The following is a 15,662-nucleotide window of genomic DNA, read 5'->3' as shown; positions in this document are numbered from 1 at the left end:
ACTGACAAATTGCCAAAACCACATGAGGGGCCAGGACACAGTATTCAACCAGGGGACTAGATTTTCGTGAAGAACTTCCAGCGAACATCTAGGTTGCAACTTAGATGGAAGGGCCCAGCCCAGTTGCTGCTGACCGCTCAGAATGTTGTTAAGTGCAGTGGCCATAAAATCTGGATCCACACCAGTCATGTGAAGGGTGCACTACCCTCTTTACTGCCTGCCCTTGTGCCTAGTACATTGCCTGGTAAGGAGACCCAAAACATCCTCTCAGTGTTGAGACTATTGCCGTTTGAAAAAACAGTGTGCCTGTGGACATTAGTGGACCAAGAGAAGAATGAACATACAACTTGAGACCCAGGAAGCTGTAAGCAGAACTACAAACTGTGAAAAGGAATTCCGTTCCTGAAGAATAGTGGCCAGGTGGCGAGCCCACCATCTTTTGGACTATCTAAGGGGTGATATAGAGAGGGAAAAAAGACACTCAATAAAATTGTGTTATTGATGCCTGTTCCTTTGCCTTACCTATTACATGGCTGGAGAAATACAATATGCCACAGCAAGAGGGTACCGTTATATCACTCCACAGCAATTCATCCAATGAGGAAAGACAGAATAAGTGGTATAAGACCAAGACTTTTTTATGTTATGTTGATTTTTATTACACTGTGTTATTGGGGGGTGGTTATTGGTAGAATATATTGTGTATCCAGCTGTCTCCAATACCACTATTGCTGTACCTACTTTATCCACGGAGCAAAAAATATCACAGGGAGAAATGTATGGAGACAAATACTTTTGTTTCACTGCTCCATAGAACACACGAAATCATCAATAGAAGCAATTGTTACATTTGTTTGAATTACCCAGCCTATGCTGGTGAAGGCCTACCATTTCAGCAGCTACCACTACCATTATCCACCTCATGTTATGCGCTTCATATAGCTGTGGCTAGGAGGACCAGCTTTTGCTAGTATATATGCAGAACTAGGTGGCAACAAGCATAACTTGCCAGAAATCCTGTATCAGTATCTTAATGAAAATCTTCTTTAAAAAGGAGGGCTGTGAGGGTGTCACTCTGCTTAATGTAGTTTTCCCATTAATGGACCTGTTTCCAAGGGAATAGCAGAAATTGCACTTTCTTATGAATGTGTCGTCATACAGCAATCAAGCCTCTCAACGGCCTTCCCATGCTCCTACTCTCCATACAAGAAACAATACTATCCTAGGTAGTGTGTGCATCTCCAGCGATGGTACAAAGAATATGGGGTTTATCTTTAACTGTAACTATACATTGTACCTGCCAGCTAAAGTGTTCCAAGACCCTCTATATAAGGGAATCAGTGTATTTTATTTGGCCTACTAATGCATATTCTTGGTTACTTTCTAACTGGGCACGGTGATGCCAAATGGGGTTTGTGCTGCCTTCTCTGACAGTGAAAGGTAGCCATTGCTCTTCTCTCCCACCGGCAAAAGCGTTATGTAGTGCAGGATGACAATGGACCACAGGTAATGGGAAATATCCTTAAAGCGATCGTTCCATGGTATGCCCTTCTGTTAATTCCAGACATGTACGCAGAATGTCATGATTGCTAGAAGCCACTATAAATGAAACATCAGATGCCCTTATTAATATCACTATCGAATTAAAAGCTGTACACCTTGTAGCATTACAGAACAGGGCAGCACTCAATATGATTTTGGCAGAGAAGGGAGGCATTTGTCAGATTTTTTAAGAAAAATGCGGTTAATTTATACCAGACTACACCCACCCTCCCCCCACCCCCAAAGAGTATTGCAGTCCAGGCACATTTCCTAGACATCGGTGGATCTTTATGGTCTTTAATAACTACATTTGGGTGGAAACTATTTTCTGTTATTTTTGTTCTATTAGCTATGTTTCTTTTTATATGTTTGTGTATTAATTGTGTGCCCGTCTTGTGCCATGCATTAGCCTCATGTCTCAGATCACAAGTAACTTTAAGACCCACCTCAAATGCTTCTATTCAAGAGAATAGGTTTGGAAAAAAGTTAGCTATAGATATGGAAGATTAGGTTAATTGATAAAATGAGTACAGTCGAAGAATTATTTTTTTTTTCAAAAAAAGGATTGATTGCTTAGCAATATGTATTAACATTGTAGGCTTTGCAAGTGTTTAACATAAATTCTGCAAAAACAGATAACTGAAAATATTTTGAAGAAGCCCTTAGCTTGTAAAAACACAGAATGTCCTTGCTAGGTCACAGCTGTTGGGCCTGCTTCGAAAACATGTATGAAGAGTGTTAAATTAACTAAGAGCAGCTGTGGGAAGAAAGGTGAAACTAGGGCTGCAGTTCAATTTTAGCCCCAAGTCAATGGCTGTTGTAATGATACAGGTCGTAAAATGTATAAATGCTCTCCTTGTGAATAAGGGGGAGCAGAAACGGAGAGAGAGGGCTCAGATGGTGTCTTCACACTATGCGGAGTAATGCTGCAGCTGTTAATAAACCAGTCTCTCTCTGAGCGTTTAAAACCAACACTCTGTCCTGGTACTTCATGGTGTCTTAATTATTTTCTAGACTCAAAGGAAAATAGGAGTATTTTTTTTTAATTTAACAGTGGAACAGCGTACTGAATTGTAGTTGCTGAATCCTCCACAAAAGATTTCTGAGGCGACTCAGTCTTGCAACGAGGAGATAGCCGACAGAGTCGGTAGTTGTGAAAATTGCACCCGTTTTTCCCCTCATTGAGCGGTCATCTTGCGTGTTGACGACTGTGGCTCAGAGGAGGACTTCTTGGGTTTAGCAGATTTTCACTCAGCCTAGTCCTGAATCCCAGTCAAAGATCTGTACCTCAAAGCCAGCTCCGATGATAGGCCAATGGCTGTTGAGCCAACCTGCCTCAGTGCAAGTCCTTGGCAGAACTCTCGGTGGAAGTGCTGGTCAGAGACCCTGAAAGGGCCTCAGTGTTGCCACTGATATGAGCTTGTTTGCCGCTTTTTGGGGAAAGCGTTGGGAGGAGCCTTGTAGGGCTTTGGGTAGCCCACTGTAGAGGGAGAAAGCCTTGCACCGGCTCTCCTGAAAGTGGAACCCATGCTGGGGTGCGGAAGAAAGAAAAATCTCTTACCTTGTCAACTCTTTGACTCGACCAAGTGTTTGAGGTGCTGTGAAGGGGTTGTGCTGAAAATCTCTTCCCAGTGCACAAACCTTCTCAAACGCCCAATGTGAAAGAGCATCACAGGCTACGGACATATCTCAGAGCTGTTTGGGGCTCAGGCACTCCAGACACCTAGTCCTATGCTGAAAAGTTGCATGAGCACGATCTTCATCAGGAAAATCCAGGTTTAACACCAGACAAATGGGGAAGAACTGCCAGGAGTCCTAGCACAGTAAAAAAGACAGAAATAAAGGAGGAAAAAAAGAAGCCGAGGAGTGCTTTATTGTGCAATCGGCCCCGTCAATGCAGAAAAGGGGAATAGTGGGTACTGTTGGAGGGTGGAGTATATGTGCATCAGGACAAGCCCTGCACATGCACATATTCTGCGCCCAAAGTTGGATTTGGCAGAAATGTTTCGTTTGCTGTGCAAAGGTACCATAGCATCCCCATGCGATGGACGCTCCTGAAGTATGAAGAAAAGGAGACAGAATGTAGGCGTCTGCGAGGGAAACAGGACTTGTAACAGTGGTTAAGGCCCTCTATTGGCACAGGGTTTACAGTGGCCCGTCAACATTTCAATGTTATTTATTTTCAGTGGCCCAGAAGCCCAAGTTAATTTCTGAATCTAATGTAGGGTGTGTGACGAATCCCCGGATGTCATCACTTCTCCCCTGGGGGAGTCCCTTCCCATGAGGTCAGGGAGGTGAGGCCGCTACCCGATAGTCACCCTGGGGTAGTACTCAGCGGGTGAATCTCGTTGGGATGTAAGCCCCCTATGGGATTACTGACGACCTGGGGAGAACACTGTATCCCCAGGGCCCACCTTACCTTAACACCCTCCTTCCTCACCAACCCCCTACAACACAATCCCTAGTGTTCCTATCTGTTGTCTTGAAACCAGTAAAGTAGGAAGTACTGGGATGGAGAAGAGTGTGGACTCCTCATGGGACCTATCTCCCTTATGTACTGAGATGAGGGACAGACCACCTGACTCACTAGGAGTCCTCAAGATCAGTACTCGGACAAGGAAGGCAATGTGGAAGCATAGAGAGCACTAATTAAGACCTGAACAAACGGTCTAGTCTTTTACGAACTATGATTGGGCAGAACCCATTTAAAAGAGGGGAGGGGAAACGTCAGCAGAGAGAGACAGATCCTCCCTGGATGAACCGGGAATTACTAAGCTAGTGGGCAGAAGCAGAACTAAGCAATCACGGATGGGATGCTTGCCTGCCGGCAGAGACGTCGCCGAGAGGTCTTCCGTGGTCAGGCCATACCTGGAAGCAGGAGAAGGAATCACCAGCTGGCCGAGAGAGCAGGAGGCTGTGGTCCACCTGGAACGCACTACATGAAAGCAGGAAGCCGCTGCAGAGCTGTTTTAGAGCTTGGAGGGAGAAAAAGGAACCCGAACGGAGGCGAGAGACCAAGAACCAGGCGAGCAAAACCAGTGAGCACCCAGAAGAGGGGTGGGAGACCAGAAGGCTTGCTGGGAACCCAGATGGATCATACCGCCGTGGGATACAGGTCTGGGGCCCGATCCCAATAAGGAGTGACATCAAGAGTCGCTATCTTTGTGGTAGACCAACGCTGCCTAGACCATAAGAGAGAGAAAGAAACCAATACCAAAGGGGTCTGGGACCCGAGCGGAATAAACCAATATGAGGGGTTCTGGGTCCCGACAAAAAGAATACCTGGTAGGACAGTGAACTAGGTATATTTATTGGGAAACATGAAAAGCTAGGAAGGGCCTGGGACCCACACACAATAACAAACTGCTCCAAAATCATCTTCATAGTCATAATACCTGGCAGGGTAGTGAAGCAAGTGGGCTGTGAACACTGAACATTGTGAGAAAGGCCAGGGGATGGAAGTCCTACCCCCTGGTGTTGATGAATATTGTAAAATAAGCCAAGAGACGGGAGTCATTCTCTTGGCATTATGAATTACGCTATAAAGGCCAGGAAAGAGAAGGCACTTGTCCAGACATTAGGAAAACCTGAGAAAGATTAGGGGGAGGGAGTCATCTCCCTACCACTATGAAGCTACAAGACGTTCTATGTACCTTGTTGGAGTCCCAATCCAAGGAACCTTTTGAGACTTTTTCATTTGCAACATTTGAGAAGAACATTTCATTTGCTTTATCCAGAAGAGAATTTTGGGCTGTCATCCAGAAGAAGGGAGCTATTTTTCTGGACCAAGACCACCAGCCCTTTTCCTTAATTTAGTTTATAGTGCAAGGGTTGGAAATGGGTTTGGACACAGGATGGTGGACTCTTTGCTTCAGACGGACATCCTGACAAACTCGGTTGAAGCAGGGAAACCCCTCTTTGAACTAGGGTCAGAGTGTTTTTTTTCTTTCATTTTCTCACTAATAAAAGTCTATACCCAAAAGTGTGTCACCTGTGTGTCAGTCTCCTACTTCTACACCCTTACAGGTGCTAATGAGAGCTATGGGCTATGTGAGATCATCACTAAGAACCTGGCAGGGGACTCATCATGTGGCCAGGGAAAGGCAGCTGTTACCTGATCCTGACCATGGGGGTAGTATTATGTGGGAGGATCACATGGGAGGGGACTCATATCAGTGGGAGTTGGGGATCAATTTACCTTCTGATTCCCCTATTCTAACTAAGGCATTGATGACTTACTGTAAACAAACTGATGTTGCAGTTATAGAAACCACTACGGACTTCAGAACCTATAATGCCTGTGGTATTGGGATGAAGAAGAGGGACTCAGAGTTGAAGGTTAAAAGGTATAATTAAACATAATGAGCAGTCTAGTTTTTGTAGCACGAAGCACCTGACCGGGACATTTAAATTGAGGAATGGGTTACAGCTGGGGAGGAAAGGAGACGCTGACTGAGGAGTAGAGGCAGCAGGAGGTCTGAGTGCGGCACCCACTGTGGAAGCAGAAGAAACGCTAGTTGAGGCCAACGCGGATAGTAGCTTCTGGCCATGCAAAGAGCACAACTGGAAGCAGCATTAGGGAAAGCTATGCCGTGTGGAAGACGAGCTCACAGCATGCTGTGAACCACTCCAGTAGAGAAGCAGAAGCAGAGACCCTAAGGAGCTGTCAGAGCTCCACTGGAGGACCGTACTTATTGCGACAGTCATACTGGAGCTGGCAGCAGAGCGGACAGACTCTGAAAAGATCTGCCGAAGTGCAAGCGATTGAAATGAAGACGCAAGAAAACACTGGAAGTTGGCTTAAGACGCCAGGTGACCCTGAGGCCCTCTGAATAAGACAATTAGCTGAAATTGATCATTTTGAATATCGAATAACTGAGGCAAGAGAAAGGCAGCCAGGGTGCAACTCTCCTTATATGGGACGCCAATTGGGGGACACATGTAACCCGCATTTCCAACAGCCAAGAGGCCACATAAGAATAACACAAAGGCAACAAGGGCGCAACTCCCCTTTTATGGGGATACCAACTTGGGGAGATCTGTAACCCATATTGTCAAGAGACTATTACGAGAAGATATCATTGTTCAAACCTCTTCACGTAGGATACTGGTGTGGAGGATCTTGGAACGAGCATTGCCACTAAACACAATTGCAGTTGTAGGAGTTTTCATCCTGGCAGGCGAGTAAACCAGGAAAGGGACAAAATAATAGTTCGTCCTGGCAGGCAAGTATGCCAGAAAAGAAGATGATCTAAAGAACTGTTTTTGTGGTAAAAAGGGTGTGGTGGAAAGAACTTGTTAACTTTGTCACCTTTTGATGAACTATTGCAAAAAAAGTAGTTGCTGTGCTATCCTGAAAAAAGTATTTCCTTTGAAGAAGTATGATGTGCTAATAATGACTTGACATCTTGAAGAGAACAACTACTTTAATTTATGAATTTATGTTTTGTAAAAGAGACATTTACTTAACTAAGTAGTAGTGAATGGAAAATACGTTGTGTTGCACTTAACAGACCTTTATTGCCTCAGAACTGGGCTAAGGCTATTCCTGGATTGATCCAGGGGAAGGGAGTTCAACCCTGCCCACAGGGAGTACTTTCAAAAACCTTTGAGTTTTTATTGACATGTTATTTTGTTGAACTGAAGAAAGCCAAACATTGCTTGTATAATGTTGAGGGTCAGAGACATTTTGGACACTGTCATTTGTTTTCCTTTCGTTTTATTTTGCTAGGCAGGGACATCCTCGTTATGTTAGGGAAATATAGGCGTTTATCCCACCCCCTTTTTAGTTAATAAAATGGCAATATTTGAGAAAACTTTACCTTTGTGTCCGTCTTGGATTTCTGACTCCTCACAGCTATTAGCAGCAACAATAACCCGGCACAGATAATAAGGCGATTAGCACTCGGGTGAGCAGTCCCGGTTGCTAATTCTGCTGAAATAAACCAAAAGGTCAAAAAAGTACCCATGCCAACTGCTGCACATGTGGAACTTGAGCGGCTTCAGGAAAGACAGCACAAGACGTCCACCACACAAAGGCAGCACAGTCTTACTGTTTTGAGTTCTTGTAGAAGACCTGGCTCCCCTAAATGGTATAGGTATATTAGCCATGAAGGATCCTATAGTTACACTGTCAGGAACCATGCTGCAAACTGCAAATGAAAGGGGGAGGGGGGAGTTTAGGGTGGGGGAAAGGGCGGAGGAGTATTAGCACTCGACCTACATGTGGAGAGAGTTTTTTTGCATATTATGGCAATATCTGTCATATGAAGGGAACATCTAGGCACTTGACCATATCCGACATTTTTTCGGATTCTCTGTGGTGATGAAATCCCATGGGGCTTCACTGCCTTTCAGGATTAGAGGGATTGTGGGGACCAGGGATGCCAGCTCACTAGGTGTTAGCCAGAAGAGATAAATAGAGGCTTCTACAGAGCCCTTCCACCTTTCCCAACAGCTCCTCTTTCTTGTTCCCAAAAGTAGACAGTTTGCACAGTCTCCTACTTGGCCATTCCCCTACAAGTAAAATAATCAACGCCCACCTTGAACCCTGAGCAGTCTCTTCCACACATATTGGCCTTAGAGAAACGAAAGTGGGAGATGCCTTCTGGCCCAGGAGGATGTCACATGGATGGTGGGTGGTATCATGGCCTAACAAATTATCTAAGTCATTGAGAAGAAATACTTTCAAGTTGGGTGCTCTATCCCTTGGACTCTAACTGTCAAGAAGCAGAGAGGGTGTCCTGGACAGAAATGACAAAGAAGAGAGCAGGTTCTATAACCATGTTACTGGGACTGTTCAGTTGTATGTAAACATTGGGAGAATTAGTGTTTCCATAGCTTTTTAGGCAATTTGAGTTGACAGATCCCAACTCCTTGAACATAGTAGTGTTTATTACTTCTAGTCAGATTCCCTCGCAGAGAGAGAGAGGGAGGGGGTCAGGGAGGGAAAGAGAGATGGGGCAGAAAGGGGAGAGGGAGACAAAGTGTGTGTGGATCAGGAGAGAGAATATGGATTGTGAGAGGGAGTGTATGCGTGAGAGAGAGAGCTAGAGAGAGTGAGGGAGAGCATGTGTGTGTAATACCCTTTGTGGATTTGTTTGTTTTTCTTTACTTTTGCTAATGGGTTATCTCTGGTTCCCACATCACATCCCACCCACATGACACGAATATCCTATGCCACATATTGTAATCCCCCCGCTCCTTGCCTAATATGGTACCCTCAATGGCAGGTAGCTTTGTGCTATGTACAATTTAGATACTGCAGTGATTGGATAATAAAGAGTTACAAGGTTTCATTTGCACCATTCCCAGACTGCGTGACCTTCTCAAAGTCTATCTGCATACAAAGAGATTCCATTTTAAGGTAGAACCATTCATAGAAAAGTCCAAAGATGTTATTTCCTTTTAAACGGATGATGTACACCTAATTCTCTTAGCCAATATAAGACCTAACATTGTTTCGCAAACATTGATTGCCCTCTCAAAAGAGCTCTGCTTTTCAGTTTTTGCACTAACTCTGCACTAACTCTGCCAATGCAATGCTTGTCCAAATCCGACTGTACTGCCTGGTTAGGAGCTTGACCCCCTGCTGCTTGATATAGTACTGCCCCATCCTCCCCACACAACCCCTCTGCAAGGGTTTTAAATTCTAAATCTCGCGCTTCTGTAATTGAAATCGTCAGAACACAGTAGGACACCATGTAAATGGTACTCACTTTAACAAGTTGGGCATCTACAGAAAGTGTTACTGTAGCCAAGGTCTTTTCAATAATCTTTAAATTACATTTAGTAGGATTTTGAAGTTTAGTCTGTGATTGAGGTGGGTGATTTATTCACTCAAACAGGTCCATGTTATAATTGTTCTGACGAGAACACAATGGCCCAACCATTGATGTCCACAAACTACTACTCAAAGGTGAACCATGAAATGAATGTGAGAGTATAGACTACATAGAATGTGCCTTCTAGTCTCCGAAAGTGAAGTCTGTAATGAACTTTAAACTGTACACTTGTGAATACACACCTATGCATCTCTCGTCGTCCGTTTCAGCATCACCAATGAACTCAAATTTAAACTCTTGAAGTGAGTGGGCAAACCGTCGCTGTGCAGAAGACAGATCTGTGGAGAAATGGAACAACGTTTATTTACTTAGTTATCACTCGAATATATGTAAATCAACACTACAGGAACTGATTTAGTGTGGAGACAAACTTTAGCAACACTCTCAAATAGCACGTAAAATCTCCTCAAAAAGACTGTTTAATCTTAAAATGCTCTTATGGCACAGTACTCTTTTGTAAAAGTGGTCCTGACCAGTACTTGATGCACATGCAACTCTCAAAGAACGAAGGACATAGAAGGTGCATACAGTGAGAATTATAGTTTACATATTTTTAAAAGGGTTACATCTGTGATCTAGTCTCGCCTATGTATGAATTAAGATCCTAGTAACTAATGTTACTCTGGCCAAATTTACTATGGAGGGTCCTTAGTGGATTCTGTCTAATTAACTTGCGTTTTATATTGGAGAACTTTCTTATGTGAAACTTGGATCTACAGGTTGATTGGTTTCTCGGGGAAAACAGTCTGTTTCCTATTCCTTTTTCTTCTTTTTTTTATAGTGTGTGTTTAGTTTGTTATTCCATTTTTCCTTTTAAGATGAAGTTTTTTATTGATGTCGAATTTGAAAACTGTATGAAGAATTTTACTTCTATTTATTTTTTTTGTATTGTTGGAAATGTGTTAAAAGTCAAACATTGGCTATTGCACAATAAAATTAAAAAAATAAAAAGGGTTACAATTCGATTTTATTTTTTTTTTTTAATCAGAAGCACCTTCTGCCCCTGCCACCAAAACAAATTAAGCTGCCATTTCTAGTTTTACACCACAGACAAGTAAAGTTAGATGTCTAACAATGACAGACATTTTGATGCAAAGTTCTGCTACAAATCTTTGAACACTGGTTACAGGCCCTAGCAACAACTGCTTTCTACCCAGTTACATGCCTCATCCATAAATCCTTGAAGACACTGTAATTCCTGAATTTCTGAACGCAGCAGACCACTCGCATACGTACATTATTGGCACTTACGTTGGAAGAAACACCGCTGATGAGTGCTTTGCAACAAAAGTTAAGGATTTTGAGTTTTTAGTTTCACTTTCACAGAGAGAGTCCAAGAAACAACTAGACTTTGAATGGACATTTAGACAGCACTATGATATACGGGTGACTTGGATTCATTTGCACTTCAGTTACAAAAAACAACACTTTTGTTTGTTTAAGATATTGTATTTACATATGTTTACTCATTATTTTACAAAAACCAGAAACAAGACCACAATTTGTGAGTTGAAAAAACAGCGACTGTTGGATCAATTGCTGTGATATATTATAGTGCGGCAAAGTTGAGCATTGAGTTCCATAGGAAACCCGAAAAAATGAATTGCTAGTAACTTGACTCGTACGATGGATTTGGCAGAAATTCTGGGAAAGATTGGTTAAAAAATAAAGAAGTTATTATGAAAACAAATAAAACGCATTCCCCATTTATTTTCCTATAGAGGAAAAAGCCAAAATTGCTAGATGGAATTGGGCCAGGTATGAAACAACTTGCACATGAAACGTTAACTCGATTTCTGGGGGGTTGTGGGGTTGTTGTGCCCAGTTGTTTTTAAACTATTTGGCAGAGAAGGTGTGCCCCCTTATCCAAAAATGTATACCCATGGTGCTTTGCAGTAGAGGCTTTTCAGAAATAAAAAAGCTGCCATTTTTTTTGTTCGATGCAAGAGATAACCGAGGTTATACCCGCAGCTACATAAAAACAAGGCATCCGAAAATGCCATATGGAGGAGGAAAAACAATGCAAGGACATCAGGCTAGAGGTGGGGGCAGGAGGAGAGAGGACACCATGAGAAATTGAAGAGTAGGAGAGGTGCTAGGGACCAAGCTAAGAGCATGTATGTTTTCTCATAGCTGCAGTTATTCAGCAGAATAACCGCAGCTACGAAAGAAAACGACATTGGGAATGACTGTGTGTCACATGGAACGAGGCCTGGGGGTGCATAGGAGAGGGAAATAGGAGTTTAGAAGAACGGGGGAGCATGCTAGAAGGAGAGGGTCACCTAGTGAGTTATTAGGAGGGAAAGGAAACCTTTTTTTCTTTTAATGTATCTTGATAACCGCAGCTATCGGCAGTACACTGCTATTGTAGCTGCAGTAATGGTGAAAAAGTCAACAACAACAAAAAAAGAGAATAAGTATTTGGACAGCTACTGTGCGGTGTGGAATGTGAGCGAGGGCCTAAGATCCTGGCTAGTGGGCCCAAAATAGAGGGGGAACATGTGCAGTGGCTGCGGCCGAAGGCCATGGCTAGTGGCCGGGTAGTGTTTTAAAATATAGAGGACCAAAGGCCATGGCGTGTGGGCTGGAAGTGTTTAAAAATATACAAAGGCTGTGCTCACAGGTTAGGGCCAAAGGCCCCAGCTAATGGGCTCAAAGGACATTGTACGTGGCCACAGTTAAAGGCTATGGCCACCTAGTGGGTGTAAAAGAAACATTGAGGGAACATATACAGTGGACACAGCCAAATGCCATGCCCAAAAGCACATACAAAACCTATGGTATAATAAAACCCTGGAAATTCACTGAATAAAACGTAGTTATGGTGCATTTAAGTTGCACAGATTTAAATCAGCAAAACTGTTGAAAATTCAGCAGATGTGGGAAGTCATGACCAGCTTAACTCGGCACGCTCCTTGTCCACTGCATATTTTAAAACACTACCGGCCAGTGGCCATGGCCAAAGGCGGTTTCCCACTGTACATGTTCCCCCAATATGCCCATTTTCGACCCACTAGGTGAACACGGCTTTCAGTCATGGGCACTATACATGTCTTTTGGGCCACGTGGCAGGGCTGTAAGCACGGTCTTCGTAATCATTGGGCAGAACCATATTGCACCACTTGACATGTTGCCCCAATAGGTTAACCCACATCTCACTATAGAATTCCACTTTATGTTATAATCTCATTTTTTAACTTTTTAAAAAAGTTTTTTCCCCAAACCGTGGTTATATCAGCAACAAACTGCAAATAACCCAGAATATCTTTAAAATATGTGTGCTTATTTTACATGTGACATTTTCAAAAATAACCCAGAATATGAAAAACATAACCTCGAATATGTGAAAACGTTTGAGCTCGGAGCCAAATTTTTTTAATTTGTAATGTTTATCCTCCATATGAATGCTAAAATGCTTGTAGTACCAGGGACGTCCACTGACCAAAATGCCAGAGGTAGCAGAAGTGACAGCATGCACCTGCTATCTGACCTTTATCTCATCACAGGGAGGGATATCATATGGCCATTGGAATTTACGTTATCACAGGAAGTCGCATAATATTTATTTTTCAAAACACAAGCGTAACAATAACATTACATAAGTAGCAAAGTGGACAAAGGGCTATTGTAGTTGCCAACCGTAGAATGACTACAGAGGTATCTCAATATGCAGTCAAGATATACAAGGGGAACATCAAGCAGGACCAGCACAGGCCAAGAGCAATGCATTTATAAGTCCGCACAGCCTATGAAGACCAGTTGCTGCCATTTTATGCTTGTTATAGGCTCGCCTGCCAGGAACTGCTAGAATGTTAAGTGTGCCCCTTTATAGTCAAGATGTGCTATTTCAAGATGTGCCATCTTATGCCAGCTTAAGCCTGACATGTCAGAAATAGTGAAATGTAAGGTACAGCCTCAAATGCCAACGTTTTGCAACAGGATTTTGAGATTTCTGACTTGTTTTATATCTCATGAGCACAACCTTATTTGTTTTTAATAAAGCTTACTTCCCAAATCCTCAAATTTGTGAGGATTTGCAAAAACTAATTTCCAAATCCCACAAATCAAAAAACTCTTAACAAAACTGTTTGGGCAATTGAAGTTGGATGTATTCTCTAGTTGGGGGATTAGGCCTTCCACACTATAATCCAGAACCAGCCTGGGCCCTGAAGGAAAAGGCAGCTGAAGGGACAGCAAGCCTTACATCTTCCCTTTGCAAGTCAGCAGTACACAGTTGCCTCAGACCATGCCTCCACCTTCAGGTATTTGCTAGTCTCTCTGCATTTCTTCTAGAACTGTCCTAACCCCCAGCAAGCAATTCAGTTAGTTGGGAAGAAGAAATGCAGCATCGCGCCCCAACACCATCAGTAGTCAACCCGACTTCCAGTGTGCCGATAAACAATAATGGGGAGAGGGGTGAAGCAGACCAGTGCCGCAGACACGCTGCACAAGGAAGGAAGCAGCGCAGTACGGCAAGCTGCTGCAGAACTTATCCAGACCTGGAATCAAAAACCCTTAACCACCAGTGACAATTAAAAGTAGTAGAGGAGCTAGCGCAGAGAACAGGACTTGGGGCCTGGAGCTATGAGTCACAAACTTTGATACTCACCCTCCTACCCCCATCTTGCCCAAGCGCTGCCATCATGGAGATGTGGTGTGCGTGCACAAAGTAAGCAAGCAGATCTTAGCACCTACTAATGACTTCCCACTACATGCACACACCTGTCGGGAGGGATGGGGCAGAACAGGATTAGTTGATATTGATATTTTATTTATATTGCACTCGTACTCAAGTGTTTGTGAGCGTGGTTAAGGAAAGCGCGCAAATCAGGACACAAAGGGAATTTAAGCAGCGGACAAGGAGTGTGGTTTGTCTGGGTGAGGTCAAAGGAGAAGGAGGCAGACCAAGAGACCAGAGGATTCAGTGGAGAGTGGAGACTTATTTCAGCAGGTGAGGTATTCCTTTAGTGAGTGTAAGGGTACTGCCGTATGAGAGTGCTTGGTTGTGTGGCTAGTGTACAGAAAGGTTAGTGTAAATAGTGTGTGTGAAGCATGTGGTTACAGGATTAAAGGGCAGTGTTTGAGTAGAGGGCATTGTGAAGAGTGTAACTGAGTGGTTTGAGGGGGAGAGTAATCATGGAGGTGGGAGGAGGAGGAGGAGAGCAGTAGTGGTGGCAGGAGGAGTAGAGCAGTAATCGTGGGAGGAGGAGAAGGAGGAGGAGAGCAGTGGTGGTGGCAGGAGAGAAGTGGTGGTAGGGAGGAGAGCAGTGGTGGCAGAAATGAGAGCAGTGGTGGTAGGGAGGAGAGGAACAGTGGCGGGAGGAGGAGAGAAACAGTGGCGGGAGGAGGAGAGAAACAGTGGCGGGAGGAGGAGTGGTGGGTGGACTCAGAGGGTGATACAGGAAGGTTCTATGTGAAAATGTAGTGAGCAAAAAAGTAGTTTTAATAAATGCAGTCATTGAATACAAGCAATCCTAAGTGTGAAAATGTTACCAGTAAGAAAATCGTCAAAAAATATAACCCTAACAATGGCCCAAAACTCCAATAAAACCTTCACAATCACCCAAAATCCATTCCTAAACCTTTCCCAAACTCATTACAACCCTTATTCTACCCTGCATAGAAATCCCCAGTAATAGATGCGCTTGGTTTGGGATTTATTAGACTTTCATTTATACATAAAGACATATTACATATTCACACTTGTGCGCATTACAAAAATAGCACTGACTACTTGAAATTATATATCAAAATCATATACGTCAAGTAACACAAAATGCACCCCAAATTATGTGATACAACGATATACCATACATCAAAGTTTTGAACCAAAACGTACCCCAAATCAGGTCATAAACCAAGCGCATCTCTTACCGGGTTTTTCTATACTTGTGCTTAGGTTGTTTACTGGTGTTACAAACTCGGGGGCAAAGATGCTGCTGGTTTACGAATCTTAATAAAAAAATGTGTTCTACTTGCCATAATAACACAAGATTTAGTTAAGGGTGCGCTTTTGTACCCGTTATGAACACTAAACTACACACATTGTTTGGCTTATTCTACCCTGACCTCTTACAGAGCACTAACCCCCTTCAGTGTGCTAAGGCATTTTATTTGCATGTTACTCAAAACAAAATAAATATAAAGTCGACGGTGAACCCATCTCTAATCCCATCACCAGCTCAAGACAAATTACAAAGCCCTTGTCATAACCCAAACCCTTGCTTTAATACTGACCTTAGTATTACCATAACTGCAACTCTGCCACTTACCCTA

The 15,662-nt window shown here is 43.3% G+C and overlaps 1 protein-coding gene across 2 annotated transcripts in view; it reads right to left on the bottom strand.

Annotated features, from left to right (window-relative positions):
- ARHGAP10 (Rho GTPase activating protein 10) overlaps positions 1-15,662 on the bottom strand; it is a 2,208,119-nt gene that overhangs the window by 1,730,079 nt on the left and 462,378 nt on the right. For both annotated transcript variants that reach the window (XM_069631250.1, XM_069631251.1), the window contains exon 2: positions 9,569-9,664. In XM_069631250.1, the coding sequence (XP_069487351.1) occupies positions 9,569-9,664 (96 nt within the window). The remainder of the gene's footprint in view (positions 1-9,568; positions 9,665-15,662) is intronic.

The sequence above is a fragment of the Ambystoma mexicanum genome, chromosome 6q (genome assembly GCF_040938575.1).
Source record: "Ambystoma mexicanum isolate Mex_15411 chromosome 6q, UKY_AmexF1_1, whole genome shotgun sequence".
In the NCBI taxonomy this organism is placed as follows: Eukaryota; Metazoa; Chordata; class Amphibia; order Caudata; family Ambystomatidae; genus Ambystoma; species Ambystoma mexicanum.
The sequence above is the reverse complement of the archived record's forward strand: the minus strand, read 5'-3'. Positions and strand labels throughout refer to the sequence as shown.